At 44.9% G+C, this 27230-nt stretch overlaps 1 protein-coding gene across 3 annotated transcripts in view; it reads left to right on the top strand.

Annotated features, from left to right (window-relative positions):
* The window catches only part of FOCAD (focadhesin), a 426882-nt gene that overhangs the window by 310080 nt on the left and 89572 nt on the right, over positions 1-27230 (top strand). For all 3 annotated transcript variants that reach the window (XM_077249466.1, XM_077249485.1, XM_077249475.1), the window contains 2 exons: positions 15224-15265; positions 21778-21886. In XM_077249466.1, the coding sequence (XP_077105581.1) occupies positions 15224-15265; positions 21778-21886 (151 nt within the window). The remainder of the gene's footprint in view (positions 1-15223; positions 15266-21777; positions 21887-27230) is intronic.

Genomic DNA, 27230 nt, shown 5'->3' with positions numbered 1-27230 from the left:
GGCTGTCACCTCTCACCTAACAAAAATATTCAACCTTTCCCTCACTTCCGGTATTTTTCCCTCCTCATTTAAGCATGCCATCATACATCCACTACTTAAAAAGCCCTCCCTCGATCAAAATTGTGCCGCTAATTATAGACCTGTCTCTAATCTTCCCTTCATCTCTAAACTCCTGGAACGCCTGGTCCACTCCCGTCTTACCCGCTATCTCTCAGATAATTCTCTTCTCGACCCTCTTCAATCTGGTTTCCGCTCTTTACACTCTACTGAAACTGCCCTCACTAAAGTCTCTAATGACCTACTAACAGCTAAATCTAATGGTCACTATTCCATGCTAATTCTCTTGGATCTCTCCGCAGCATTCGACACTGTGGATCATCAGCTCCTCCTCACTATGCTCCGCTCCATCGGCCTCAAGGACACCGTTCTCTCTTGGTTCTCCTCCTATCTCTCTGGCCGATCCTTCACTGTTTGTTTTGCTGGTTCCTCCTCCTCTCACCTTCCCCTTACTGTTGGGGTTCCTCAAGGATCAGTCCTAGGCCCCCTCCTCTTCTCTTTGTATACTGCCCCTATTGGACAAACAATCAGTAGATTTGGTTTCCAGTACCATCTCTATGCTGACGACACCCAATTATATACCTCTTCTCCTGTTATCACGCCGACCTTTTTAGAAAACACCAGTGATTGTCTTACCGCTGTCTCTAACATCATGTCCTCCCTCTATCTGAAACTGAACCTGTCAAAAACTGAACTCCTCGTGTTCTCTCCCTCTACAAACCTACCTTTGCCCGACATTGCCATCTCTGTGTGCGGTTCCACCATTACTCCAAAGCAACATGCCCGCTGCCTTGGAGTCATCCTTGATTCCGAGCTTTCATTCACCCCCCACATCCGATCACTGGCTCGCTCTTCTTATCTGCATCTCAAAAACATTTCCAGAATTCGCCCTTTTCTTACTTTCGACTCTGCAAAAACTCTTACTGTCTCACTTATTCATTCTCGTCTGGACTATTGTAACTCTCTACTAATTGGCCTACCTTTTACCAGACTCTCCCCGCTCCAATCTGTCCTGAATGCTGCTGCCAGGATCATATTCCTCGCCAACCGTTACACCGATGCCTCTACCTTGTGCCAGTCATTACACTGGCTACCCATCCAATCCAGAATCCAGTACAAAACTACTACCCTCATCCACAAAGCACTCCATGGCTCAGCACCACCCTACATCTCCTCTCTGGTCTCAGTCTACCAACCTACCCGTGCCCTCCGCTCTGCTAATGACCTCAGGTTAGCATCCTCAATAATCAGAACCTCCCACTCCCGTCTCCAAGACTTTACACGTGCGGCGCCGATTCTTTGGAATGCACTACCTAGGTTAATACGATTAATCCCCAATCCCCACAGTTTTAAGCGTGCACTAAAAACTCATTTGTTCAGATTGGCCTACCGCCTCAACGCATTAACCTAATTATCCCTGTGTGGCCTATTAATAAAAAACAACAACATAATCACGTTCCTCCATCATGTTCTCATACACTTTATGCAGTTAATAGCCTCTGTGTCTGTACTGTTACATACTTAGGCAGTTAACTGGTTCATGCAGCTTTACATGAACACCCGAGCCTTACACTATGGCTGGTCCAAATAACTAAAGCAATTGTTACCATCCACCTCTTGTGTCTCCCCTTTTCCTCATAGATTGTAAGCTTGCGAGCAGCAGGGCCCTCATTCCTCCTGGTATCTGTTTTGAACTGTGATTTCTGTTATGCTGTAATGTCTGTTGTCTGTATAAGTCCCCTCTATAAGTTGTAAAGCGCTGCGGAATATGTTGGCGCTATATAAATAAAATTATTATTATTATTATTATTTTTGTTATGTATTTTTGTAATAAAGTTGTCATTTTTACTATGATTTTTTGGACTTATTTACTCCTTTTTCTTGTTGTGTTTCGTTTAGTGCCTGTACATTGTAGTGCCAAGTACGTTTTGCCAGGCTCGTGCTTCTGGAGACATGCATCCGTAAATTAGGCGGGCTCTCATCGCTACAGAAATGTCAAACGTGTACACTACAGGTGGTTTAGGTGCACTGTGAGGCTCAGAAGGGAGGAGGCATTTGGTTTGGGAGTGCAAAATTAGTGTTTTTTTTTTGGGGGGGGGGCGAGGAATCATAGTACTTTTGATAGCCTTTGTACTGTTGTGAATTAGACTTTTTGGCTCCCTCTTGTGGTTACTAGTGATATGACTCTGGGATTGTCTTTCCTCAGTTTGGCACCCACCTGGGTCGTTAGTCCAGGGGAGTTGCTATATAAGCTTCCTGGATCCTTAGTCCAGTGCCTGGCATCGTTGTAATCAGATCCTTTCTGTTTGCTCCTGTCTGCTGGTCCGGGTTCGTGCAAAATTAAGCTAAGTCCTGCTTCTTTGTTTTTTGGTTATTTGCTTGCTCTCATTTTTGTCCAGCTTGTACTAAATGTGATTCCTGACCTTGCTGGAAGCTCTAGGGGGCTGGTGTTCTCCCCCCGGGCCGTTAGACGGTTCGGGGGTTCTTGAATATCCAGCGTGGATATTTTGATAGGGTTTTTGCTGACCATATAAGTCATCTTACTATATTCTGCTATTAGCTAGTGGGCCTCTCTTTGCTAAATACCTAGCTCATTCTTACGTTTGTCTTTTCCTCTTACCTCACCGTTATTATTTGTTGGGGGCTTGTATCCAACTTTTGGGGTCTTTTCTCTGGAGGCAAGAAAGGTCTTTCTTTTCCCTTCTAGGGTTAGTTAGTTCTCCGGCTGGCGCGAGACGTCTAGAACCAACGTAGGCACGTTCCCCGGCTGCTGCTATTTGTGGTGCTAGGATTAGATATATGGTCAGCTCAGTTACCACTGCCCTATGAGCTGGTTTTTTGTGTTTGCAGACTTAGGAATTATTTCTGAGACCCTCTGCCATTGGGGTCATAACAGTATGCCAGGCCAACATTGAATGTTTAATGCATTGCTGAAGTGGGATTATAAGAAAGGAAATTCTGAGTTTTTTTTTTTTTTTTTTTCCTCTCTTCCTCCCCTTTACCTCTGAGTGGCTTGTGCTTGCTGCAGACATGAATGTCCAGACCTTGATTACAAGTGTAGACCAGCTTGCTGCTCGTGTGCAGGGCATACAAGATTTTGTTACCAGTAGTCCAATGTCTGAACCTAAAATACCTATTCCTGAACTGTTTTCTGGAGACCGATTTAAGTTTAGGAATTTCAGGAATAATTGTAAATTGTTTCTATCTCTGAGACCACGTTCATCTGGAGATTCAGCTCAGCAAGTTAAAATTGTTATCTCTTTTTTACGGGGCGACCCTCAGGATTGGGCTTTCTCGCTAGCGCCAGGAGATCCGGCATTGGCAAATATTGATGCGTTTTTTCTGGCGCTCGGATTGCTTTACGAGGAACCCAATCTTGAAGTTCAGGCAGAAAAAGCCTTGCTGGCTATTTCTCAGGGCCAGGATGAAGCTGAAGTGTATTGCCAAAAATTTCGGAAATGGTCCGTGCTTACTCAGTGGAATGAGTGTGCTCTGGCCGCAAATTTCAGAAATGGCCTTTCTGAAGCCATTAAGAATGTGATGGTGGGTTTCCCCATTCCTACAAGTCTGAATGATTCCATGGCGCTGGCTATTCAAATTGACCGGCGTTTGCGGGAGCGCAAAACCGCTAATCCTCTGGTGGTGTTGTCTGAACAAACACCTGATTTAATGCAATGTGATAGAATTCAGACTAGAAATGAGCGGAAAAATCATAGACGTCAGAATGGGTTGTGTTTTTACTGTGGTGATTCTACACATGTTATATCAGCATGCTCTAAACGCCTTACAAGGGTTGTTAGTCCTGTCGCCATTGGTAATTTGCAACCTAAATTTATTTTGTCTGTGACTTTAATTTGCTCATTGTCTTCTTACCCTGTTATGGCGTTTGTGGATTCAGGTGCTGCCCTGAGTCTTATGGATCTGTCATTTGCCAAGCGCTGTGGTTTTGTTCTTGAACCGTTGGTAAATCCTATTCCTCTTAGAGGTATTGATGCTACGCCATTGGCGGAAAATAAACCGCAGTTTTGGACGCAGGTAACCATGTGCATGACTCCTGAACATCGGGAGGTGATTCGTTTTCTTGTTCTGCATAAAATGCATGATTTGGTCGTTTTGGGTCTGCCATGGTTACAGACCCACAATCCAGTCTTGGATTGGAAGGCAATGTCTGTGTCAAGTTGGGGCTGTCAGGGAATTCATGCTGATTCCCCGCCGGTGTCTATTGCTTCCTCTACTCCTTCGGAAGTTCCTGAGTATTTGTCTGATTATCAGGATGTATTCAGCGAGTCCAGGTCCAGTGCTCTGCCTCCTCATAGGGACTGTGACTGCGCCATAAATTTGATTCCAGGTAGTAAATTTCCTAAGGGAAGACTATTTAATCTGTCTGTACCTGAGCATGCCGCAATGCGTTCGTATATCAAGGCGTCTCTGGAGAAGGGGCATATCCGTCCATCCTCTTCCCCTCTTGGTGCGGGATTCTTTTTTGTGGCCAAGAAGTATGGATCTTTGAGACCTTGCATTGACTATCGGCTTCTGAATAAAATCACTGTTAAATTTCAGTATCCTTTGCCTCTGTTGTCGGACTTGTTTGCCCGGATTAAAGGTGCCAAGTGGTTCACCAAGATAGATCTTCGTGGTGCGTACAACCTTGTGCGCATTAAGCAAGGAGATGAATGGAAGACAGCATTTAATACGCCCGAAGGTCATTTTGAGTACTTGGTGATGCCTTTTGGGCTCTCTAATGCTCCCTCAGTGTTTCAGTCCTTTATGCATGATATTTTCCGGAAGTATCTGGATAAATTTATGATTGTTTATCTGGATGATATTCTGGTTTTCTCTGAAGATTGGGACTCACATGTGGAGCAGGTCAGGATGGTGTTTCAGGTTTTGCGTGAGAATGCTTTGTTTGTTAAGGGCTCAAAGTGTCTCTTTGGAGTACAGAAGGTTCCCTTTTTGGGGTTTATTTTTTCCCCTTCTGCTGTGGAGATGGACCCAGTCAAGGTCCGAGCTATTCATGATTGGACTCAACCCACGTCAGTTAAGAGTCTTCAGAAGTTCTTGGCTTTTGCTAACTTCTACCGTCGTTTTATCGCTAATTTTTCTAGCGTTGTTAAACCTTTGACGAATATGACCAAGAAAGGTTCTGATGTTGCTAACTGGGCTCCTGCAGCCGTGGAGGCGTTCCAAGAGTTGAAGCGCCGGTTTACTTCGGCGCCTGTTTTGTGCCAGCCTGATGTCTCACTTCCCTTTCAGGTCGAAGTGGATGCTTCTGAGATTGGGGCAGGGGCCGTTTTGTCGCAGAGAGGCCCTGGTTGCTCGGTAATGAGACCATGTGCTTTCTTCTCTAGGAAGTTTTCGCCTGCTGAGCGGAATTATGATGTTGGCAATCGGGAGTTGCTGGCCATGAAGTGGGCATTTGAGGAGTGGCGTCATTGGCTCGAGGGTGCTAAGCATCGTGTGGTGGTCTTGACTGATCACAAAAATTTGATGTATCTCGAGTCTGCTAAACGCCTGAATCCTAGACAGGCCCGCTGGTCATTGTTTTTCTCCCGTTTTGACTTTGTGGTCTCGTATTTACCAGGTTCAAAGAATGTGAAGGCTGATGCTCTTTCAAGGAGCTTTGTGCCTGACTCTCCTGGAGTCGCAGAACCAGTTGGTATTCTTAAAGAGGGAGTTATCTTGTCGGCCATTTCTCCCGATTTGCGACGTGTGTTGCAGAGATTTCAGGCTGGTAGACCTGACTCTTGTCCACCTGACAGACTGTTTGTTCCTGATAAGTGGACCAGCAGAGTCATTTCCGAGGTTCATTCCTCGGTGTTGGCAGGGCATCCGGGAATTTTTGGCACCAGAGATCTGGTGGCTAGGTCCTTTTGGTGGCCTTCCTTGTCACGGGATGTGCGGTCATTTGTGCAGTCCTGTGGGACTTGTGCTCGAGCTAAGCCTTGCTGTTCTCGTGCCAGCGGGTTGCTCTTGCCCTTGCCTGTCCCGAAGAGGCCTTGGACACACATTTCCATGGATTTCATTTCAGATCTCCCGGTGTCTCAGGGCATGTCTGTCATCTGGGTGGTGTGTGATCGCTTTTCTAAAATGGTCCATTTGGTGCCTTTGCCTAAGCTGCCTTCCTCTTCCGATCTGGTTCCTGTGTTCTTTCAGAATGTGGTTCGTTTACATGGCATTCCTGAGAATATTGTGTCTGACAGAGGATCCCAGTTTGTTTCCAGGTTCTGGCGATCCTTTTGTGCTAGGATGGGCATTGATTTGTCGTTTTCGTCTGCCTTTCATCCTCAGACTAATGGACAAACGGAGCGAACTAATCAGACTCTGGAGGCTTATTTGAGGTGTTTTGTTTCGGCAGATCAGGATGATTGGGTGACCTTCTTGCCGTTGGCTGAGTTTGCCCTTAATAATCGGGCTAGTTCCGCTACTTTGGTTTTACCATTTTTCTGCAACTCTGGTTTCCACCCTCGTTTTTCCTCGGGACATGTGGAGCCTTCTGACTGTCCTGGGGTAGATTCTGTGGTGGATAGGTTGCAGCAGATCTGGAATCATGTGGTGGACAACTTAAAGTTGTCACAGGAGAAGGCTCAGCGTTTTGCCAACCGCCGCCGCGGTGTGGGTCCCCGACTTCGTGTTGGGGATTTGGTATGGCTGTCTTCTCGATTTGTTCCGATGAAGGTCTCCTCTCCTAAATTTAAGCCTCGCTTCATCGGTCCTTACAAGATATTGGAAATCCTTAATCCTGTGTCCTTTCGCTTGGATCTTCCGGTGTCGTTTGCCATTCACAACGTGTTCCATAGGTCTTTGTTGCGGCGGTACGTTGTACCTGTGGTTCCTTCTGTTGAGCCTCCTGCTCCGGTGTTGGTTGAGGGCGAGTTGGAGTACGTGGTGGAGAAGATCTTGGATTCTCGTCTCTCCAGACGGAGGCTTCAGTATCTGGTCAAGTGGAAGGGCTATGGTCAGGAGGATAATTCCTGGGTGGTTGCCTCTGATGTGCATGCGGCCGATTTAGTTCGTGCCTTTCACGCTGCTCATCCTGATCGCCCTGGTGGTCTTGGTGAGGGTTCGGTGACCCCTCCTTAAGGGGGGGGGTACTGTTGTGAATTAGACTTTTTGGCTCCCTCTTGTGGTTACTAGTGATATGACTCTGGGATTGTCTTTCCTCAGTTTGGCACCCACCTGGGTCGTTAGTCCAGGGGAGTTGCTATATAAGCTTCCTGGATCCTTAGTCCAGTGCCTGGCATCGTTGTAATCAGATCCTTTCTGTTTGCTCCTGTCTGCTGGTCCGGGTTCGTGCAAAATTAAGCTAAGTCCTGCTTCTTTGTTTTTTGGTTATTTGCTTGCTCTCATTTTTGTCCAGCTTGTACTAAATGTGATTCCTGACCTTGCTGGAAGCTCTAGGGGGCTGGTGTTCTCCCCCCGGGCCGTTAGACAGTTCGGGGGTTCTTGAATATCCAGCGTGGATATTTTGATAGGGTTTTTGCTGACCATATAAGTCATCTTACTATATTCTGCTATTAGCTAGTGGGCCTCTCTTTGCTAAATACCTAGATCATTCTTACGTTTGTCTTTTCCTCTTACCTCACCGTTATTATTTGTTGGGGGCTTGTATCCAACTTTTGGGGTCTTTTCTCTGGAGGCAAGAAAGGTCTTTCTTTTCCCTTCTAGGGTTAGTTAGTTCTCCGGCTGGCGCGAGACGTCTAGAACCAACATAGGCACGTTCCCCGGCTGCTGCTATTTGTGGTGCTAGGATTAGATATATGGTCAGCTCAGTTACCACTGCCCTATGAGCTGGTTTTTTGTGTTTGCAGACTTAGTAATTATTTCTGAGACCCTCTGCCATTGGGGTCATAACATTGTACTACCAGCAACATGGAAGCCCCTATATTTCTGTTAACAGATGACAGATCTGAGTGTGGATTTGCTTTATTTTGTGTATTCAGTTAAACCTTTTATTGGGAACATTTTACATAATGTTTGAAATCACAGTTGTCTGGTGCTCTACATGGACCACTTACTTTGGGGTTTTCATCTAAATCTCCAAGTGACGTGATTCAGATGAAACCCCCGAGGGATCCATTCACTATAATAAATCAGTTACTCTGGACTGCGTTTGGCCTCTGTTCAGTGGTGTCCATCTTTTCATAAGTGCACAAAACTGTGGCCAACCACACTTTTATGCTTGCCGAAAAAGACAAACCACCAGATCACAGGCCAGATGGCATCCATGTGTCTCTGTCTACCTCATTATGGGGAATGTTTTGCCAGGGGTTCCACCTGAATCACTTATTTCAGAGATTTACACAGAAACCTCATGAGGTCCTATTTAATTACAGTATATTGGGGACAACTTTGGGGTAATTTTTTAATTTTACTTGAATGTATGTATTTTTGGCTGAAAGGCATGTTTGCAATAGGGTTTTATTGAAAAGGTTGCTTTATTTTATGTTATGCAGCTTTTGTTTATCACAGTACATTGCCAGTGTCAGAAGGAATTATGGTAACTTTGAATTTGTTAGTTAGCTCCTCCTCTGTCACTCCATTTCTCTCTCACCACTCCTTTTCCCTATCTCTCTATACTTCCCTCTGCTTTTCTCTATCTTTCTCCCCCTTTCTTTATCTAAATAGCAGAATATAAGTGCATAATTAGCAAGGCAAAAAATTATCAACTGGTGCAAATCCTACCAGGCAAAACTAAACCTCGTTACATCCTAAAAAAAAGATGAATGCAGTGCTCCAAAAGTCCAAAGCATAGTGGTTTACCGATCCATCATGTCAGGGTGACATTTTGTTCCAAGTGTGGAAAGTTCATATTTTTGGGGGGGTTATCTACACTACTGTGGAAAATTTTAGGGTCACTTAGAAATGTCCTTATTTTTTAAAGAAAAGCACAGTTTTTTCCAATGAAGCTTACATTAAATGAATCAGAAATACTCTATACATTGTTAGTGTGGAAAATGACTATTCTAGCTGCAAAGCTCTGGTTTGTAATGCAATATGTTCATAGGTGTATAGAGGCCCATTTCCAACAACCATCACTTCAGTGTTCTTATGGTACTTTGTGTTTGCTAACTGTGTAAGGCGGCTAATGGATAGTTAGAATACCCTTGAAAACCCTTGTGCAAATATATTAGCACAGCTGAAATAGTTTAGCTAGTTTGGCTGTTTAGAGAAGCTATAAACCTGACCATCCTTTGAGCTAGTTGAGAATCTGGAGCATTACTTTTGGTGGTTCCATTAAACTCTCAAAATGGCCAGAAAAAAATAACTCGACAGTCTATTCTTGTTCTTAGAAATGGAAGGCTATTCCATGCGAGAAATTGCCTAGAAACTGAAGATTTCCTACAATGGTGTGTATTACTCCCTTCAGAGGAGAGCACAAACAGGCTCTAACCAGAGTAGAAAGAGAAGTGGGAGGCCCCACTGCACAACTGAGCAACAAGACAAGTACATTAGAGTTCGTAGTTTGAGAAATCGACGCCTCACAGGTCCTCAACTGGCAGTTTCATTAAATAGTACATGCAAAGCGCCAGTGTCAACATCTACAGTGAAGAGGTGACTCCAGGATGCTGGCCTTCAGGGCAGAGTGGCAAAGAAAAATCCATGCCTGAGACTGGCTAATAAAAGGAAAAGATTAATATGGGCAAAAGAACACAGACATTGGACAGAGGAAGATTGGAAAAAAGTGTTATGGACAGACGAATCCAAGTTTGAGGTGTTTGGATCACACAGAAGAACATTTGTGAGCTGCAGAACAACTGAAAAGATGCTGTAGGAGTGTCTGTCGCCATCTGTCAAGCATGGTGGAGGTAATGTGATGGTCTGGGGTTGCTTTGGTGCTGGTAAAGTGGGAGATTTGTACAAGGTAAAAGGGATTTTGAATAAGGAAGGCTATCACTCCATTTTGCAATGCCATGCCATACCCTATGGACAGCGCTTGATTGGAGCCAATTTCATCCTACAACAGGACAATGACCCAAAGCACACCTCCAAATTATGCAAGAACTATTTAGGGAAGAAGCAGGCAGCTGGTTTTCTATCTGTAATGGAGTGGCCAGCGCAGTCACCAGATCTCAACCCCATTGAGCTGTTGTGGGAGCAGCTTGACCGTATGGTACGCAAAAAATGCCCATCAAGCCAAACCAACTTGTGGGAGGGGCTTCTGGAAGCATGGGTGAAATTTCTCCAGACTGCAAATTAACTGCTAGAATGCCAAAGGTCTGCAATGCTGTAATTTCTGCAAAGGGAGCATTCTTTGAGGACAGCAAAGTTTGAAGGAGAAAATTATTATTTCAAATAAAAATCTTTTTTTGAACCTTGTCAATGTCTGGACTAGATATTAAATTCATTTGTCAACTCATTTGATTAATAAAAGTATGAGTTTTCATGGAAAACACAAAATTGTCTGGTGACCCCAAAATTTGGAACGGTAGTGTATCTTTAGCTACTCCCCACCACCACTTTTAGTATGTCTCTTACCCCTTTTTCTCTTACTATCGCTTATCCCTCCCCTTCCTTTCTCTCCACCCACATCTCTATCATCTCCCCTCTCTCTGTAGATCTATCTAAATCTTTCTCTCTGTTGGTTTCGCTCTTCTCTCTCTTCTGTTTCAATCACTTACCTCCCCTTTCCCGATCGCTATCCCTCTTTCCCTTTCTTCCTTAAATCCCTCTTTTCTCTGTTTCTATCTATCTCTCTCCCAACCCTTTTCTTTCTCTTGCCCCCTTCTCTCTATTTCTATTTGCCCTTTTTCCTATAATCCCCCCATCCTGACCTTCTCAATATAAATCACTCTCACTTTTTTTTTTTTTTTTTTTACTGTGAACAGTATTCTGCATCGGGTTTATGACAAAAACAAATTCCCTGAAAATTATCCAAATAATTTAAAAACATTGAATATAACATGAATCGTACAGGTTTTAGCAAGGAACTGGTAATGTAAGGGGCCCCATACACATTAGATGACTGTCAGAACTGATCGTTCATCCAACTGTTATGTCGCCCGACTCTCCCATACCCAGGACTACGCTCTATGCTGAGTGCTCCTGTATTCTTTATGAGAAAGCCGCTGCCAGACCTTGCTGGCAGCTTATCTCCTGGAGATTAAAAGGATCTGTAAATGTAATCAGATATGCTGGCTCCATATCTCCCCTGATATTATCTGCTGGTGGAGAATTGTTCTACACCTTAGACTGTGGTTTGGGCCTGCCGATATCGATGGGTTCATCCGACATTAGTTTAACCCCTTCCCGACCTTTGACGCCACGTAGGCGTCATGAAAGTCGGTGCCAATCCGACCCATTACGCCTATGTGGCGTCATGGAATGATCGCGTCCCTGCAGATCGGGTGAAAGGGTTAATTGCAATTTCACCCGATCTGCAGGGACAGGGGGAGTGGTACTTCAGCCCAGGGGGGGTGGCTTCACCCCCCATGGCTACGATCGCTCTGATTGGCTGTTGAAAGTGAAATTGCCAATCAGAGCGATTTGTAATATTTCACCTAAAAAACTGGTGAAATATTACAATCCAGTCATGGCCGATGCTGCAATATCATCGGCCATGGCTGGAAACACTTATGTACCCCCCCCCCACCACCACCGATCTCCCCGGTCCTCCGTCCGGTGCTCCGCTCCACTCCGTCGTCCTGTCTGCTCCCCCGTCCTCCTGCCCGCTCCCCCCGTGCTCCGATGCCACCCCCCTGTCCTCTGATCCACCCCCCATGCTCAGATCCCCCCCCTCATACTTACCGGGCCTCCCGGTGTCCGTCCGTCTTCTCCATGGGCGCCGCCATCTTCCAAAATGGCGGGCGCATGCGCAGTGCGCCCGCCACTAGGGTTAGGGTTAGAACTAGGGTTAGGTGTAGGGTTAGGGCATGTGCACACAGTGCGGATTTGGCTGCGGATCCGCAGCGGATTGGCCGCGGATCCGCAGCGGATTGGCCGCTGCGAATTCGTAGCAGTTTTGCATCAGGTTTACAGTACCATGTACACCTATGGAAAACCAAATCCGCTGTGCCCATGGTGCGGAAAATACCGTGTGGAAACGCTGCGTTGTATTTTCCGCAGCATGTCAATTTTGTGCGGAATCCGCAGCGTTTTACACCTGTTCCTCAATAGGAATCCGCAGGTGAAATCCGCACAAAAAAACACTGGAAATCCGCTGTAAATCCGCAGGTAAAACGCAGTGCCTTTTACCTGCGGATTTTTCAAAAATTGTGCGGAAAAATCTCACACGAATCCGCAACGTGGGCACATAGCCTTAGGGTTAGGGTTGGAATTAGAGTTAGGGTTGGAATTAGGGCTAGGGTTGGAAATAGGGTTAAGATTAGGCTTGTGGTTAGGGTTACGGATAGGGTTAGGGGTGTGTTGGGGTTACAGTTGTGGTTAGGGTTGGGATTAGGGTTAGTGTTGGGATTAGGATTAGGGTTAGGATTAGGGTTAGGGTTGGGATTAGGGTTACGGGTGTGTTGGGGTTAGGGTTGGGGTTAGGGTTGTGATTAGGGTTATGGCTACAGTTGGGATTAGGGTTAGGGGTGTGTTGGGGTTAGTGTTGAAGTTAGAATTGAGGGGTTTCCACTGTTTAGGCACATCATGGGTCTCCAAACGCAACATGGCGCCACCATTGATTCCAGCCAATCTTGCGTTCAAAAAGTCAAATGGTGCTCCCTCCCTTCCAAGCCCCGACGTGCGCACAGTGGTTTACCCCCACATATGGGGTACCAGCGTACTCAGGACAAACTGGGCAACAACTATTGGAGTCCAATTTCTCCTGTTACCCTTGCGAAAATAAAAAATTACTTGCTAAAACATAATTTTTGAGGAAAGAACAATTATTTTTTATTTTCACGGCTCTGCGTTATAAACTTCTGTGAAGCACTTGGGGGTTGAAAGTGCTCACCACACATCTAGATAAGTTCCCTGGGGGGTCTAGTTTCCAAAATGGGGTCACTTGTGGGGTGTTTCTACTGTTAAGGCACATCAGGGGCTCTGCAAATGCAACGTGACGCCCGCAGACCATTCCATCAAAGTCTGCATTTCAAATGTCACTACTTCCCTTCCGAGCCCTAACGTGTGCCCAAACAGTGGTTTACCCCCACATATGGGGTATCAGCGTACTCACAACAAACTGGGCAACAAATATTGGGGTCCAATTTCTCCTGTTACCCTTGTGAAAATAAAAAATTGCTTGCTAAAACATCTTTTTTGAGGAAAAAAAAATGATTTTTTATTTTCACGGCTCTGCGTTGTAAACTGCTGTGAAGCACTTGGGGGTTGAACGTGCTCACCACACATCTAGATAAGTTCCTTGGGGGGTCTAGTTTCCAAAATGGGGTCACTTGTGGGGTGTTTCTACTGTTTAGGCACATCAGGGGCTCTGCAAACGTAACATGATGCCCGCAGACCATTCCATCAAAGTCTGCATTTCAAAACGTCACTACTTCCCTTCCGAACCCCGACGTGTGCCAAAACAGTGGTTTACCCCCACGTATGGGGTATCATCGTACTCAGGACAAACTGGACAACAACATTTGGGGTCCAATTTCTCCTATTACCCTTGGGAAAATAAAAAATTCCAGGCTAAAAATCATTTTTGAGGAAAGAAAAATTATTTTTTATTTTCACGGCTCTGCGTTATAAACTTCTGTGAAGCACCTGGGGGTTTTAAGTGCTCACTATGCATCTAGATAAGTTCCTTGGGGGGTCTAGTTTCCAAAATGGGGTCACTTGTAGGGGAGCTCCAATGTTTAGGCACACAGGGGCTCTCCAAACGCGACATGGTGTCCGCTAACGATTGGAGCTAATTTTCCATTCAAAAAGTCAAATGGCGCGCCTTCCCTTCCGAGCCTTGCCGTGCACCCAAACAGTGGTTTACCCCCACATATGAGGTATCGGCGTACTCAGGAGAAATTGCCCAACAAATTTTAGGATCCATTTTATCCTGTTGCCCATGTGAAAATGAAAAAATTGAGGCTAAAAGAAATTTTGTGTGAAAAAAAGTACTTTTTCATTTTTACGGATCAATTTGTGAAGCGCCTGAGGGTTTAAAGTGCTCACTATGCTTCTAGATAAGTTCCTTGGGGGGTCTAGTTTCCAAAATGGGGTCACTTGTGGGGGAGCTCCAATGTTTAGGCACACAGGGGCTCTCCAAACGCGACATGGGGTCCGCTAAAGATTGGAGTCAATTTTTCATTCAAAAAGTCAAATGGCGCTCCTTCCCTTCCGAGCCCTGCCGTGCGCCCAAACAGTGGTTTACCCCCACATATGAGGTATCAGCGTACTCAGGACAAATTGGACAACAACGTTCGTGGTCCAGTTTCTCCTTTTACCCTTGGGAAAATAAAAAAATTGTTGCTAAAATATCATTTTTGTGACTAAAAAGTTAAATGTTCATTTTTTACTTCCATGTTGCTTTTGCTGCTGTGAAACACCTGAAGGGTTAATAAACTTCTTGAATGTGGTTTTGAGCACCTTGAGGGGTGCAGTTTTTAGAAGGGTGTCACTTTGGGGTATTTTCAGCCATATAGAACCCTCAAACTGACTTCAAATGTGAGGTGGTCCCTAAAAAAAAATGGTTTTGTAAATTTTGTTGTAAAAATGAGAAATCACTGGTCAAATTTTAACCCTTATAACTTCCTAGCAAAAAAAAAAATTGTTTCCAAAATTGTGCTGATGTAAAGTAGACATGTGGGAAATGTTATTTATTAACTATTTTGTGTCACATAACTCTCTGGTTTAACAGAATAAAAATTCTAAATGTGAAAATTGCAAAATTTTCAAAATTTTCGCCAAATTTTCGTTTTTTTTCACAAATAAACACAGAAATTATCGACCTAAATTTACCACTAACATGAAGCCCAATATGTCACGAAAAAACAGTCTCAGAATCGCTAGGATCCGTTGAAGCGTTCCTGAGTTATTACCTCATAAAGGGACACTGGTCAGAATTGCAAAAAACGGCCAGGTCATTAAGGCCAAAATAGGCTGGGTCATGAAGGGGTTAATGTATATAGGCACCTTATGTTATGTACTGTATATAGTGAATGACCAAGCCTTCAATATTTTAATAGATATTTCTAAAGCTAAGTCTAATAAAACTGTCATGTTCTGGATTTTTTTCTGTTGTTGTACCCCAGGAGTAAGCAGTCTGTCTGTCTTTTGCATATTACAGGGTGAGAGATGCTCTTACTGAAGTCATCCGATCTGCAGTCAAGTAAGCTACAAGACATTATTTCATACTTTTTTTTTTTTTTTTTTAATGAAACCATACCACACCACATAGATCTACGACCTTCTACCACATATGTCCCACATGTTTTTTTGCCTATATATCTTTTACTTTCTGAGATATCCAACTGAAGGAGGCACTATTACAGGTAGTCCAATGTTGTCTGTAAGGTTATCGGTTTCAACTGGCTTGTTAAGAAAGTTATGGATCGCTCTGAATTGTTGAATGGGGAAGACCATTCTAACCTAACTCTTGACTATTTGTGTGCAGTCTCTTTCCCCAGACATGGATGCTTATCACCAATAAATTTGTATTCCTCGGTCACAGAGTCCCTCCGAGTCCTCTTTATCACAGACAAACAGATAAGGCAGCACAATGCGGCGCTAAGACTTGCAAGCATGAAACATGAAAATTGAACTGCATTACTGCACTAGAAATATGAAAAATGAGAGCTTTTAGTGCACAAATTGGCCAATTCATGTGTACCTGGTAGCCACTTTACGGCATCTCTCGTATACCAGGTCCTACACTTGCCTTTCCTCACTGAGAATAAACGTCTTCATCTGAATGGGATCCTACTGTGAATCCTCTTCTTAGACTAAATTTCTCTTTCTCTATGGAGGGGTAACGGACCTGCTGCGATTAAAACACCTGCAGCTAAGAGGCGGAGTGCTCAGTCAGAAGGATAATGGATACAAATCTAAAAAACTGACCGTCACATCCAAACATGAACCAAGTGTGAACAGGTGCTGAACCTAGAGTCACCAACTCGTAAACTGTCAAACAGATAAGGATGTGACGGTCAGTATTTTAGATTTGACTGTTTACGAGTTAGTGACTCTAGGTTCAGCACCTGTTCACACTTGGTTCATGTTTGGATGTGAAGGTCAGTCCCTCCGAGTCCTCTTTATCACAGAGTCCCTCCGAGTCCTCTTTATCACAGAGTCCCTCCGAGTCCTCTTTATCACAGAGTCCCTCCGAGTCCTCTTTATCACAGAGTCCCTCCGAGTCCTCTTTATCACAGAGTCCCTCCGAGTCCTCTTTATCACAGAGTCCCTCCGAGTCCTCTTTATCACAGAGTCCCTCCGAGTCCTCTTTATCACAGAGTCCCTCCGAGTCCTCTTTATCACAGAGTCCCTCCGAGTCCTCTTTATCACAGAGTCCCTCCGAGTCCTCTTTATCACAGAGTCCCTCCGAGTCCTCTTTATCACAGAGTCCCTCCGAGTCCTCTTTATCACAGAGTCCCTCCGAGTCCTCTTTATCACAGAGTCCCTCCGAGTCCTCTTTATCACAGAGTCCCTCCGAGTCCTCTTTATCACAGAGTCCCTCCGAGTCCTCTTTATCACAGAGTCCCTCCGAGTCCTCTTTATCACAGAGTCCCTCCGAGTCCTCTTTATCACAGAGTCCCTCCGAGTCCTCTTTATCACAGAGTCCCTCCGAGTCCTCTTTATCACAGAGTCCCTCCGAGTCCTCTTTATCACAGAGTCCCTCCGAGTCCTCTTTATCACAGAGTCCCTCCGAGTCCTCTTTATCACAGAGTCCCTCCGAGTCCTCTTTATCACAGAGTCCCTCCGAGTCCTCTTTATCACAGAGTCCCTCCGAGTCCTCTTTATCACAGAGTCCCTCCGAGTCCTCTTTATCACAGAGTCCCTCCGAGTCCTCTTTATCACAGAGTCCCTCCGAGTCCTCTTTATCACAGAGTCCCTCCGAGTCCTCTTTATCACAGAGTCCCTCCGAGTCCTCTTTATTCCCATTCCCAGCTCTTCCTGACATTAGTTTAAATCTGTGAACCCTCTAATCCCTCTCTCTTTGCAGAGACATGCCTGACTCAATCTGGTTGTTAAACATTATCGTTCATCACTAACCAAATGTTTATCATCTCATTTGCTAAGATGTGCTCTGTACATTACTGGTGAAGTTGCTATGGAGGAAGTCACTGTAAAAGTTGGAAGCTAGAATATAGCTGCATGAAAGTAAAAAAGGGTAATTCTAGTTCCAGCAAGTGAATATTATTCTTTACGTAATATAAAGTTCAACAGGTTTCCAATATACGCCTTTAAGGGTATGTGCACACGTCCGGATTTCTTGCAGAAATTTCCTGAAGAAAACCGGAAATTTTCTGCAAGAAATCCGCAATTTTTTTTTCCGTTTTTTTTTTTTGTTTTTTTCGCGGTTTTTTTAGCATTCTGCAAGCGTAATTAGCTTGCAGAATACTAAAGTTTTCCAAGCGATCTGTAGCATCGCTTGGAAAACTGACTGACAAGTTGGTCACACTTGTCAAACATACTGTTTGACAAGTGTGACCAACTTTTTACTATAGATGCTGCTTATGCAGCATCTATAGTAAAAGATAGAATGTTTAAAAATAATTTAAAAAATGGTTATACTCACCCTCTGCAGACAGCAAATCTCCTCAGCGGCGTCCGTTCCTATAGATGCCGGTGTGGTTCAGGACCTTCGATGACGTCGCGGCTTGTGATTGGTCGCGTGAGTCACATGAGCGGTCACGCGACCAATCACAAGACAGCGACGTCATCACAGGTCCTGAACCACACCATCTATAGGAACGGAAGAGAGAGCATGCACCGGAGAGGCGGGAACACTTCGGGGGCCATCAGAGGGTGAGTATATCAGTATTTTTTATTTTAATGCTCTTTTTTTTACCAATTATATGGTGCCCAGTCCGTGGAGGAGAGTCTCCTCTCCTCCACCCTGGGTACCAACCGCACATAATCTGCTTACTTCCCGCATGGTGGGCATAGCCCCGTGCGGGAAGTAAGCAGATCAATGCACTCCTAGGTGTGCGGAATCCCCGCAATTCCGCATTTTTAGGCCATGTGCACACGTTCAGGATTTTTCGCGGTTTTTTTTCGCGTTTTTTCGCTATAAAAACGTGATAAAAACGCAAAAAAAAACGCTTACATATGCCTCCTATTATTTACAGGGTATTCCGCATTTTTTGTGCAAATGTTGCATTTTTTTCTGCGAAAAAATCGCATCGCGGAAAAAAAAGCAACAAGTTCATTAAAAATGCGGAATTGCGGGGATTCCGCACACCTAGGAGTGCATTGATCTGCTTACTTCCCGCACGGGGCTGTGCCCACCATGCGGGAAGTAAGCAGATCATGTGCAGTTGGTACCCAGGGTGGAGGAGAGGAGACTCTCCTCCACGGACTGGGCACTGTATAATTGGTAAAAAAAAAAGAATCAAAATAAAAAATAGTGATATACTCACCCTCTGATGGCCCCCGAAGTGTTCCCGCCTCTCCGGTGCATGCTTTCTCTTCCGTTCCTATAGATGGTGTGGTTCAGGACCTGTGATGACGTCGCTGTCTTGTGATTGGTCGCGTGACCGCTCATGTGACTCACGCGACCAATCACAAGCCGCGACGTCATCGAAGGTCCTGAACCACACCGGCATCTATAGGAACGGACGCCGCTGAGGAGATTGGCTGTCTGCAGAGGGTGAGTATAACCATTTTTTAAATTTTTTTAATTATTTTTAAACATTCTATCTTTTACTATAGATGCTGCATAAGCAGCATCTATAGTATAAAAAGTTGGTCACAGTGTGACCAACTTGTCAGTCAGTTTTCCAAGCGATGCTACAGATCGCTTGGAAAACGTTAGCATTCTGCAAGCTAATTACGCTTGCAGAATGCTAAAAAAAACCGCGAAAAAAACGCAAAAAAAACGCAAAAAAAAAAAATGCGGATTTCTTGCAGAAAATTTCCGGTTTTCTTCAGGAAATTTCTGCAAGAAATCCGGACGTGTGCACATACCCTTAATGAACATGTTGCTTTTTTTTCCGCGATGCAATTTTTTCGCAGAAAAAAATGCAACATTTGCACAAAAAATGCGGAATACCCTGTATATAATAGGAGGCATATGTAAGCTTTTTTTTCGCGTTTTTATCACGTTTTTATAGCGAAAAAACGCGAAAAATCCTTAACGTGTGCAAAGAGCTTAAATGTTACCATTTCCCTTATTTATAGGGCTTTGCCCTTAAGCAGTTTACATCAGTAGTCAGCACTATTTGGACAGCCCTAATCCTCTACTTGATAACTCAGTTGTTAATTTTGGCATACATTTTTAGGAGGAATAGCCAAGGAATGTTACAAAACAAAGTCCTAAGAAAAAAAAAATCATTTTCAAAGGTTCCTTTTATCTTTTCTACTTCTTTATACATCCTCACAAATGATTGACATATCTACTCCTCCCTCTCATTCACTAAAAGCTTGGATTCAGTTTATCTTACTAGCACAGGCATCAGATTTTCAGCAGATCTCCACAAATTTAGCTAGGTCTGCCAATATTTTGAAGATGAATATCTTATATCTATGACAAGCATAAGGTGGCCATACACCTGTTGTCCAGTTGTTCTGGTTGAAACCCCTCTTTCTAGGCTCCTCTGAGCAAGCATGTGTTCTCAGTATGGTGAGGGAAGTAAGACCACTTCTAAGACACCTCTGGTGGTGGATTTTCTTCCTCAAGAACAAAAGGATTGGTCATATTAAAATCCCAAATTCTCCTATCAGGGGTTCATTAGATAGTCGATCTGTTCTGCTGAAAGTAACAGGATCAGCCATCATTCATCTTTCAGAAAATCTCACTCCCCTGATGCAGTTTGTTATAAAAAAACAAACAAATCGGCTTTACTCACTGTACCTGGGTCCTGCGCTAAGTCTCCGCCGCTAATCCCGGTGTCTTGTATTTGGCTACATTTCTGATCTCATGTCGATAGTGCAGTAGCCAGTGCAGATAGCATGCAGAGCTGTTGAGCTTGGCGTCTGCACTGTCAAAGTGACATCAGCACTGTGGTCAATACCAGACACCAGGAGCAGTGGAGATTCAGTCCTGGAACCAGGGAAAGTGAAAAAGAAACTGCACCCAGGGTTCATGATTTTCTGAAAGGGGTCAACCCCTGTAACTCATTATTTTGATATATGTACTGATACAATGTTATTTGAAAGACCTGCTATATAAGTATATCTATTTAAGGTTTGCAACATGACCAGAGATATATGCAAGCTAGAAACTTCTCTACAGACTACCTGGTTCGGGGTATTCTGTAGCGCAGTCTGGCTGGCTGAGTGCGATGCCCTTGGGATGATATGCCAAGGTAAGGAGACTTATAGGCCATGCATGCTTCTCTAGGAAATTAAATATGCATTGCCTCTTCAGAGCTATAGAGGACTTGAACTCTAGTGCCACCTATTGGAAGTAGCAATCCTACAAGTCAATGTTGACCCTTTAAAGAGCCTTGCCACATGACTTAGGATGAAAGCCAAACCAGAATCTCAATTTGCATACACCAGTTTCGGAGTATTTCCCCCCTTTGTCCAAAGCATGGTACCTGATTCCAATAGGTGGCACTAGAGTTCAAGTCCTTTTCCTCTCTGAAGTGGCAATTTGCCCTTGAGCTAACGTGGGGGAAGTATTGGTCACTGATGACTGGCTATGTATAGATGAGTTTCTGGTTTGGTATTCCCCCTTGGCTATATAGGAAGGCTTGCTAAAGGCTTGTGCATTGATTTATACTGTAGCCACCTCTTCTACGTGATATTTGTGAAATACTTTCTTTTGATTTACTAGAGAGCGTATTTGCATACTTTTCTCCCATGGAGCATTGCCTGTAAGACTCCAGTCTCTTGAGAGTCCTTACTTCCCCCAGATGCTGATCACTGCGCAACAAATTTCAGGGACGTTATTGTCCCCTGAGAAAATGTTATTGTATCCTATAGATTTTGATATGCTGAACATGAATATGTGTTTCAAAAGTCTGTACCACGTAAGGTTTTTAACCGGAGCTTTGACCAGAGCTTTTTTAAATTTTTCGCTCCCCTTCTTCCCAAATCCGTAACTTTTTTATTTTTCCGTCAATATGGCCATGGGAGGGCTTGTTTTTTGCAGGACGAGTTGTACTTTTGAATTACACCATTGGTTTTACCATGTCGTGTACTCGAAAATGGGAAATTAATTCCAAGTGCGATGAAATGGCAAAAAAAGTGTAATCCCACACTTGTTTTTTGTTTGGCTTTTTTGCTAGGTTCACTAAATGCTAAAACTGACCTGCCATTGTGATTCTCCAGGTCATAATGTTGCGCAGTGTTTCCAGACCGGCATCCGGAAGTACATTTAAATGCCCACTGTCAGAGTTATAATGTTTCGTATCATTTCTCAAAAACCTTACGTGATAGGAAAAATCTGAAGTCATTTCTGAAATCAGCATGAAAAAATCTATCAGGAACACGCAAAATTGTCCGAGGGACAAAACCTTTGTAACACAGTGTAATGTTGATGTGAATAAACTTGATACTTTGACGTCCAGTGCTATTAGATTTAGTTTTCTCACTTATTTTTTCTTGGTATACAGATTTGCATTAGTATCTGTAAGATTAGAGTCTATAATTAAGTTCTGTGTGACTAGGAAGACAGAAGTCTACTAAAACGTATACCAATCATATATCCTAATTTTGCGTCTTGTCTCTTTGCAGAGATAGCCCTGTGGTGAAGGGGAATGCTCTCTTGGCACTTACTGGATTAGCAGTTGCTGTATCTAAATATGAAAGCAGCCTTCCTTCAGAAACTGAGGCTGCCCCCGAGGTGTGTGTCTTTTTGTGTAATTATATGTGTAGTTAAATTTTTTAAACTCCTTAAAAGGATTCTGTGAGCAGCTTTTTGTTATTTAATCTGAGAGCAGCTTAATGTAGGAGCAGGGAGCCTGATTCCAGGGATATGTCCCTTGCTCAGTTGCTTGCTGTAGTTTGAATACAATCAGTGTTTTATCAGCAGGAGATTATGCCTGCCAGACAAGATATTGCTTGCAGGCCAGTCAAACAAAGCTGTATAACCCCATCCGCATTACTTGCTGACAATTCACAGCAGGAAGCTGCCAATCAGTGGTGTGGCCGGGGTTATATCCAGCTCAGCATTCTGACCATTGCTACATGTACAACATGGAAAAGAGGGATTGTATCAATCAAAACTACTCCAAGCAGTCCAGTAAGTGATACTTCGCTGGAATCAGGGTCTCTGCCTCTACAAAATACCACTCTAAGCTTACATAGCAAAAGCCTGCTGACAGATTCCCTTTAAGGGTTTATTCAGACATCAGTAATGTTTCTCGTATGCAAAACACTATACAAGTCTCTTCAGTGTTTTTGGTCAGCATCTCTGTTTTTACCGTCAAAGTTTGGTCAGTGTTCCTTTGTTTTTTCTCAGATGAAGAAACAAAGATTGAGGTTTCTCAAGCTTCTACTATCAGAAAATCTGTGAAAAACAGACCACACATGGATGAGATCTGAGTGTGGTCTGATTTTCTAATTGGATCCATAGACTTGCAGTTGAGGGTTTGACCTCCTTGTTTTTGTGTGGACCACTTAGTCCGAGGAAAAAATCGGAAATGTGAATTACCCCAAACCCTAACCTTGAGACTTGTTAGGCTGGGAGCTATTTTTATGGGATGATTTTGTTAGCAGAGGGCAACCTGAAGATGAAATGTATTCCTTAGTATGAGTTGCCAGCATGTGGTATAATAAAATTACACTTTTCGTTGTATAGTTTGTGACAGGGACACTGGCAGGGTATGTGAGGGGAGATATGTGTCACGGCAATTGCTTTCCTCCGTGATCTAGAAACCCATAAGTTTCTTTTCAGCGTGATATGTGCTGAAAGAGTTAAGCGTCCATGTTATGGGCGGGTTTTTAGGCGAGTAGGTGAGAGATGGGCGGGACGCCTACTCACCATATCGCCACCTCAAGAGTGTGGCTGAGGAAATAAATGTCCAGCCAGTTTTTTTTTCTATTGTCTGTATTGTGTAGAGGCAAGGAAACCTCTAGGCTGATGTTCCTGTGAGAGCTGCCATATATGTTGGCCCAGAAGTGCTGGGCAGGACTGTTTATGAATTATTTCCTTTTGAGTCAGACAGGCTGTTTTTCTGTTACCATTTTGGGTTTATCATACAATAAACCACCCAGAGACTTTAACCCCACGTATGCCTGTGCCTACCTCGAGGAGCAGCTAAATGAGCCAACCTTCCACAGGTGATGTTTCGGATCCAGGCAAACGTTCCTGGAACACGTGTAACAGCGGAGGACAAATCGTATGTCTTGAGTTAATGCAGCTATGGAGATGGAACAGCACTCGGACAAAATGGACGAGCTACTCAGGCACCTGATCCTGAGTCAGCAGCAACAGCAACAGGTACAGCAAGAGACTAATAAACCCCTACTGCAACAGCTGCAACAACAGCAAAGGCAGATGGAACTACTGATGGGGGAGATCCGAAGCAAAGAAACCGCCCCTCCTCTACATCAAGGTGATTACTCCCCGCTCACAAATGTTTGACTCGTTGCGTTTGGTCCAGAAATAGTTGTAGCCGGAGTCCTCCACTCCAGCCCAGATGGTCGAGTGGGTTGTCATGGACAGATTTATTCACATTCTCCCCGGGCTGATGCAGACTTCGGTTGCCCAAGGAGACCCCCGGAATGCGGATGACCTAGTGGGCCTCGTAGAAAGGTACCAGGTGGTCGAGATGTCCCTGAAAAAGCCAAGGGATGGTACATCTCTATACTGGGAAACCCAGCGGGAGCCCGAGACCCAAAAGAGGAGTAACAGAACCAACACTGGGGGGAGTCCGAGGTCCCAAGCCATTGAGGGGCTACCAAAGGCTGCTGGTAAAGACCTGATCTGATAGTGGTGTCACGGTCCTGGACACATAGCGGCCTGTTTTCCTATGTCTTCCGCACAGATGGATTGTAACCTAGGCAGGCGCTGCTCGTATTATGCCTACCCTGCCTGCAGTGTGGACTATCAGCCCGGAGAGGGGCTACAGTCCTGCCGCATGACCATTAAAGGAGTACTGGTATCCGGACTCTTAGATTCCGGAAGTTTGGTGACCTTGATAAGGGGGCACGCTTCCCTACCAGTTGATCCCTGAGCGTACGCTGTATCCACGAGCATGCCAAAGACTACCTGGTTGCCAGAGTTTTGATTAAAACGAGACGTTGTATGGAGTTCCATGAGGTCAGGGTATTCTGGATAGGATATTCAAGATGCCGACAATTCTGCGCTCCTCCAAAATCAGACAAGGGAATCACAGAGTTCAGAAGAGTTGCATACTTTTTCAGGGCTATAAAACTACATGTTTCTTGGACGTCCTGTCCACTTCCTCAGGTACATAGCCAATCTTGAATATCCTATCCAGAATTTCTTGAAGATCCTTCACGGGTCCGGTGCCATCTGCAGCCCTCGTATCATACTTACTATATGTGTTGTGCATACTCGTGTAAAGGTGAGAATACAACGTGTAAAGGTGAGAATTTTACCTTACAGTAAACACATTATTTTGGTAACTGTTTAATTGCGCCCCTCTCTTTACTGTTTCTAATGAGGTCAGGGTAGTCCGATGCTTACTACACCCCGTGATAATCAGGCGGGACTTCAGCCTGTTCTGGGACTTGTGGGGAAATGCAGGGTTGCTCAGTGGCTCAGGCAGGAGCCAGCGCCACTCTGAAGAATTCTTGTCAGAGGTGGAGGAGTTCCCCTTGTGTGTCCTAGCTGGTGATGAGGACAAAACTGTGACCAGTGAGTTCAAGGTTCTGGAGCTTTGAGTTTCTGGGGAAAATTTTGGAACTGCTCAAATGCGGGATCTTACCCTAAAAGGGGCCTTTGAAAATGTGTCTGTGATTGAAGGGGTTGCTCAAAAGCCGGGGGCTGACACCAGGTAACCACACTTCGCAGTCAATAGCGAATTGCTGCATAGAGTGACTACACTGATGGGAGGTGAAATAGTGGAGCAACTGTTGGTTCCAGGGCCATACCTGCGGAGGGTTCTAGACATGGCCCATTCACATGTTTTGGGGGGACATCTGGGGATGTTATCGGGAGGTCCTGAATTATTGTAGGTCCTGCCCCACCTGCCAGATAACCGCTCCTTCTGCGCACTTCTGAAGTCCTCAAATCCCGTTACCGATAATAGAGATCCCTTTTGAGCGAATTGCCATGGACCTAGTAGGTCCGTTAGTTAAGTCTGCACGAGATCACCAATATATCTTATTGGTCATGGACTATGTGACCTGGTACCCTGAAGCAGTACCCCTAAGGAACACTTCAGCTAAGAGTATCGCCCAGGAACTTGTCCATATTTTTGCTTGGACGGGCCTGCCGAAGGAGATTGACAGACCAGGGAACCCCCCTTCATGAGCAAGGTTATGAAAGAACTCTGTAGGGTCTTTCAGATTGCCCAGCTGCGAACCTCAGTGTACCATCCACAGACCGATGGCCTAGTAGAGCGCTTCAATAAAACCCTGAAAGCCATGCTCAAAAAGGTCATTGAGAAGGACGGTCAAGACAGGTCCTTACTGGCTTCTCGCTGTTTGAGCTCCTGTATGGACGTCATCCGTGAAGGCTCCTGGACATCGCCAAGGAAACATGGTAAGCTGATGTCACGCCACACCAGAGCATCATAGAGCATACTGCAGGAGAGAATGGCGAAAGTGATGCCTATTGTGAAGGAGTATCTTCTCCAGGCACAGGCAAGGGTGTATAACTGATCAGCGAGGCGGAGTCTGTTCCAGCTCGGGGACCGTGTGCTAGTTCTTATCCCCACAGTGGAGAGCCAGTTCCTAGCCAAATGGCAAGTCCCATACGAGGTGGTGGAAAACCTGGGCAAAGTTACTTACAAGGTACACCAGCCGGGGTGAAGTAAGCCGCACCAGGTCTATCATGTGAACTTGCTAAAACCCTGGTGAGACCGAGAATCGCTGGACACCCCTTGAATTCGAGCCAGTCCCAAAGTCACCGTGGACAATGTCACCATTGCAGAGACTCTGATGCCAGCCCAGAGGCAACAGTGTCGGGAGCTGTTGCAGCGGAACCGGGACCTATTCGTAGAGATGCCGGGGCATACGCAGGTGATCGAGCATGACATGTTGACAGAACCGCACGTAAGGTTGAGCCTCAATCCCTATAGAATTCTGGAAGCACGGAGAGAGGTGATATCCAATGAGATGAAGAGGATGCTAGACCTCGGGGTCATAGAGGAGTCGAAAAGTGGATGGTCGAGTCCCATCGTCCTCGTACCGAAGCCTGATGGTGAGTGACGGTTCTGCAAGAAGAATACCGCAAGCTGAATGAAGTCTCCAGTTTTGATGCTTACCCGATGTCTCGTGTAGACGAACTTGTTGAGAGACTTGGACCTGCAAGGTATATTACAACCCTAGATCTGGTGCGAAGGGCTATTGGCAGATCCCCATGTCCCAGAGTGATAAGGAGAAGACAGCCTTCTCAACGCCTGACGGGTGTTTCCAGGATGCCCTTCGGTCTGCAGGGGGCCCATGCCACCTTTCAGAGGGTGGTGGATCGGATCCTGGCTCCGCATAAGAAGTATGCCGCAGCGTACCTCAATGACATAGTGGTCTTTAGCCCTGATTGGTCTAGTCATCTGCCAAAGGTATAGGCAGTTTTGTATGCCTTTAGAAATGCTGGGTTCACGATAAATCTGAAGTAAGGAAGGGAAGGGAAGGAAGAGGCCAAGTACCTAGGCTATGTCGTTGGAAGGAGCATAATTAAGCCACAAATCAACAAGATCGAGGCGATTCAAGAATGGCCGCAACCGCTTTCCAAGAAGCAAGTGAGGGCGTTTCTTGGAATTGTGGGGTACTATCGGCAATTCATTCCAGATTTTGCTATGATCGCCACAACATTGACAGATCTTCTTGAAGGCCCCAAATTGACGATAGTTAAATGGTCTGATGACACAGGATTGGTGTTCCAGGAACTGACGAGAACTCTGTGTAAACATGTGGTTCTGGTAGCACCAGACTTTAACAAAACAAAAAGTTTGTGGTCCAGATAGATGTGTCAGAAGTTGGCTTGGGAGCCGTGCTGTCTCAAGTAATAAATGAAGAACATCTCATCCTGTATTTGAGCCGGAAGTGCTCCTCAT

The sequence above is a fragment of the Ranitomeya variabilis genome, chromosome 1 (genome assembly GCF_051348905.1).
Source record: "Ranitomeya variabilis isolate aRanVar5 chromosome 1, aRanVar5.hap1, whole genome shotgun sequence".
Lineage (NCBI taxonomy): Eukaryota > Metazoa > Chordata > Amphibia > Anura > Dendrobatidae > Ranitomeya > Ranitomeya variabilis.
This window is presented reverse-complemented; position numbering and strand designations above follow the sequence as displayed.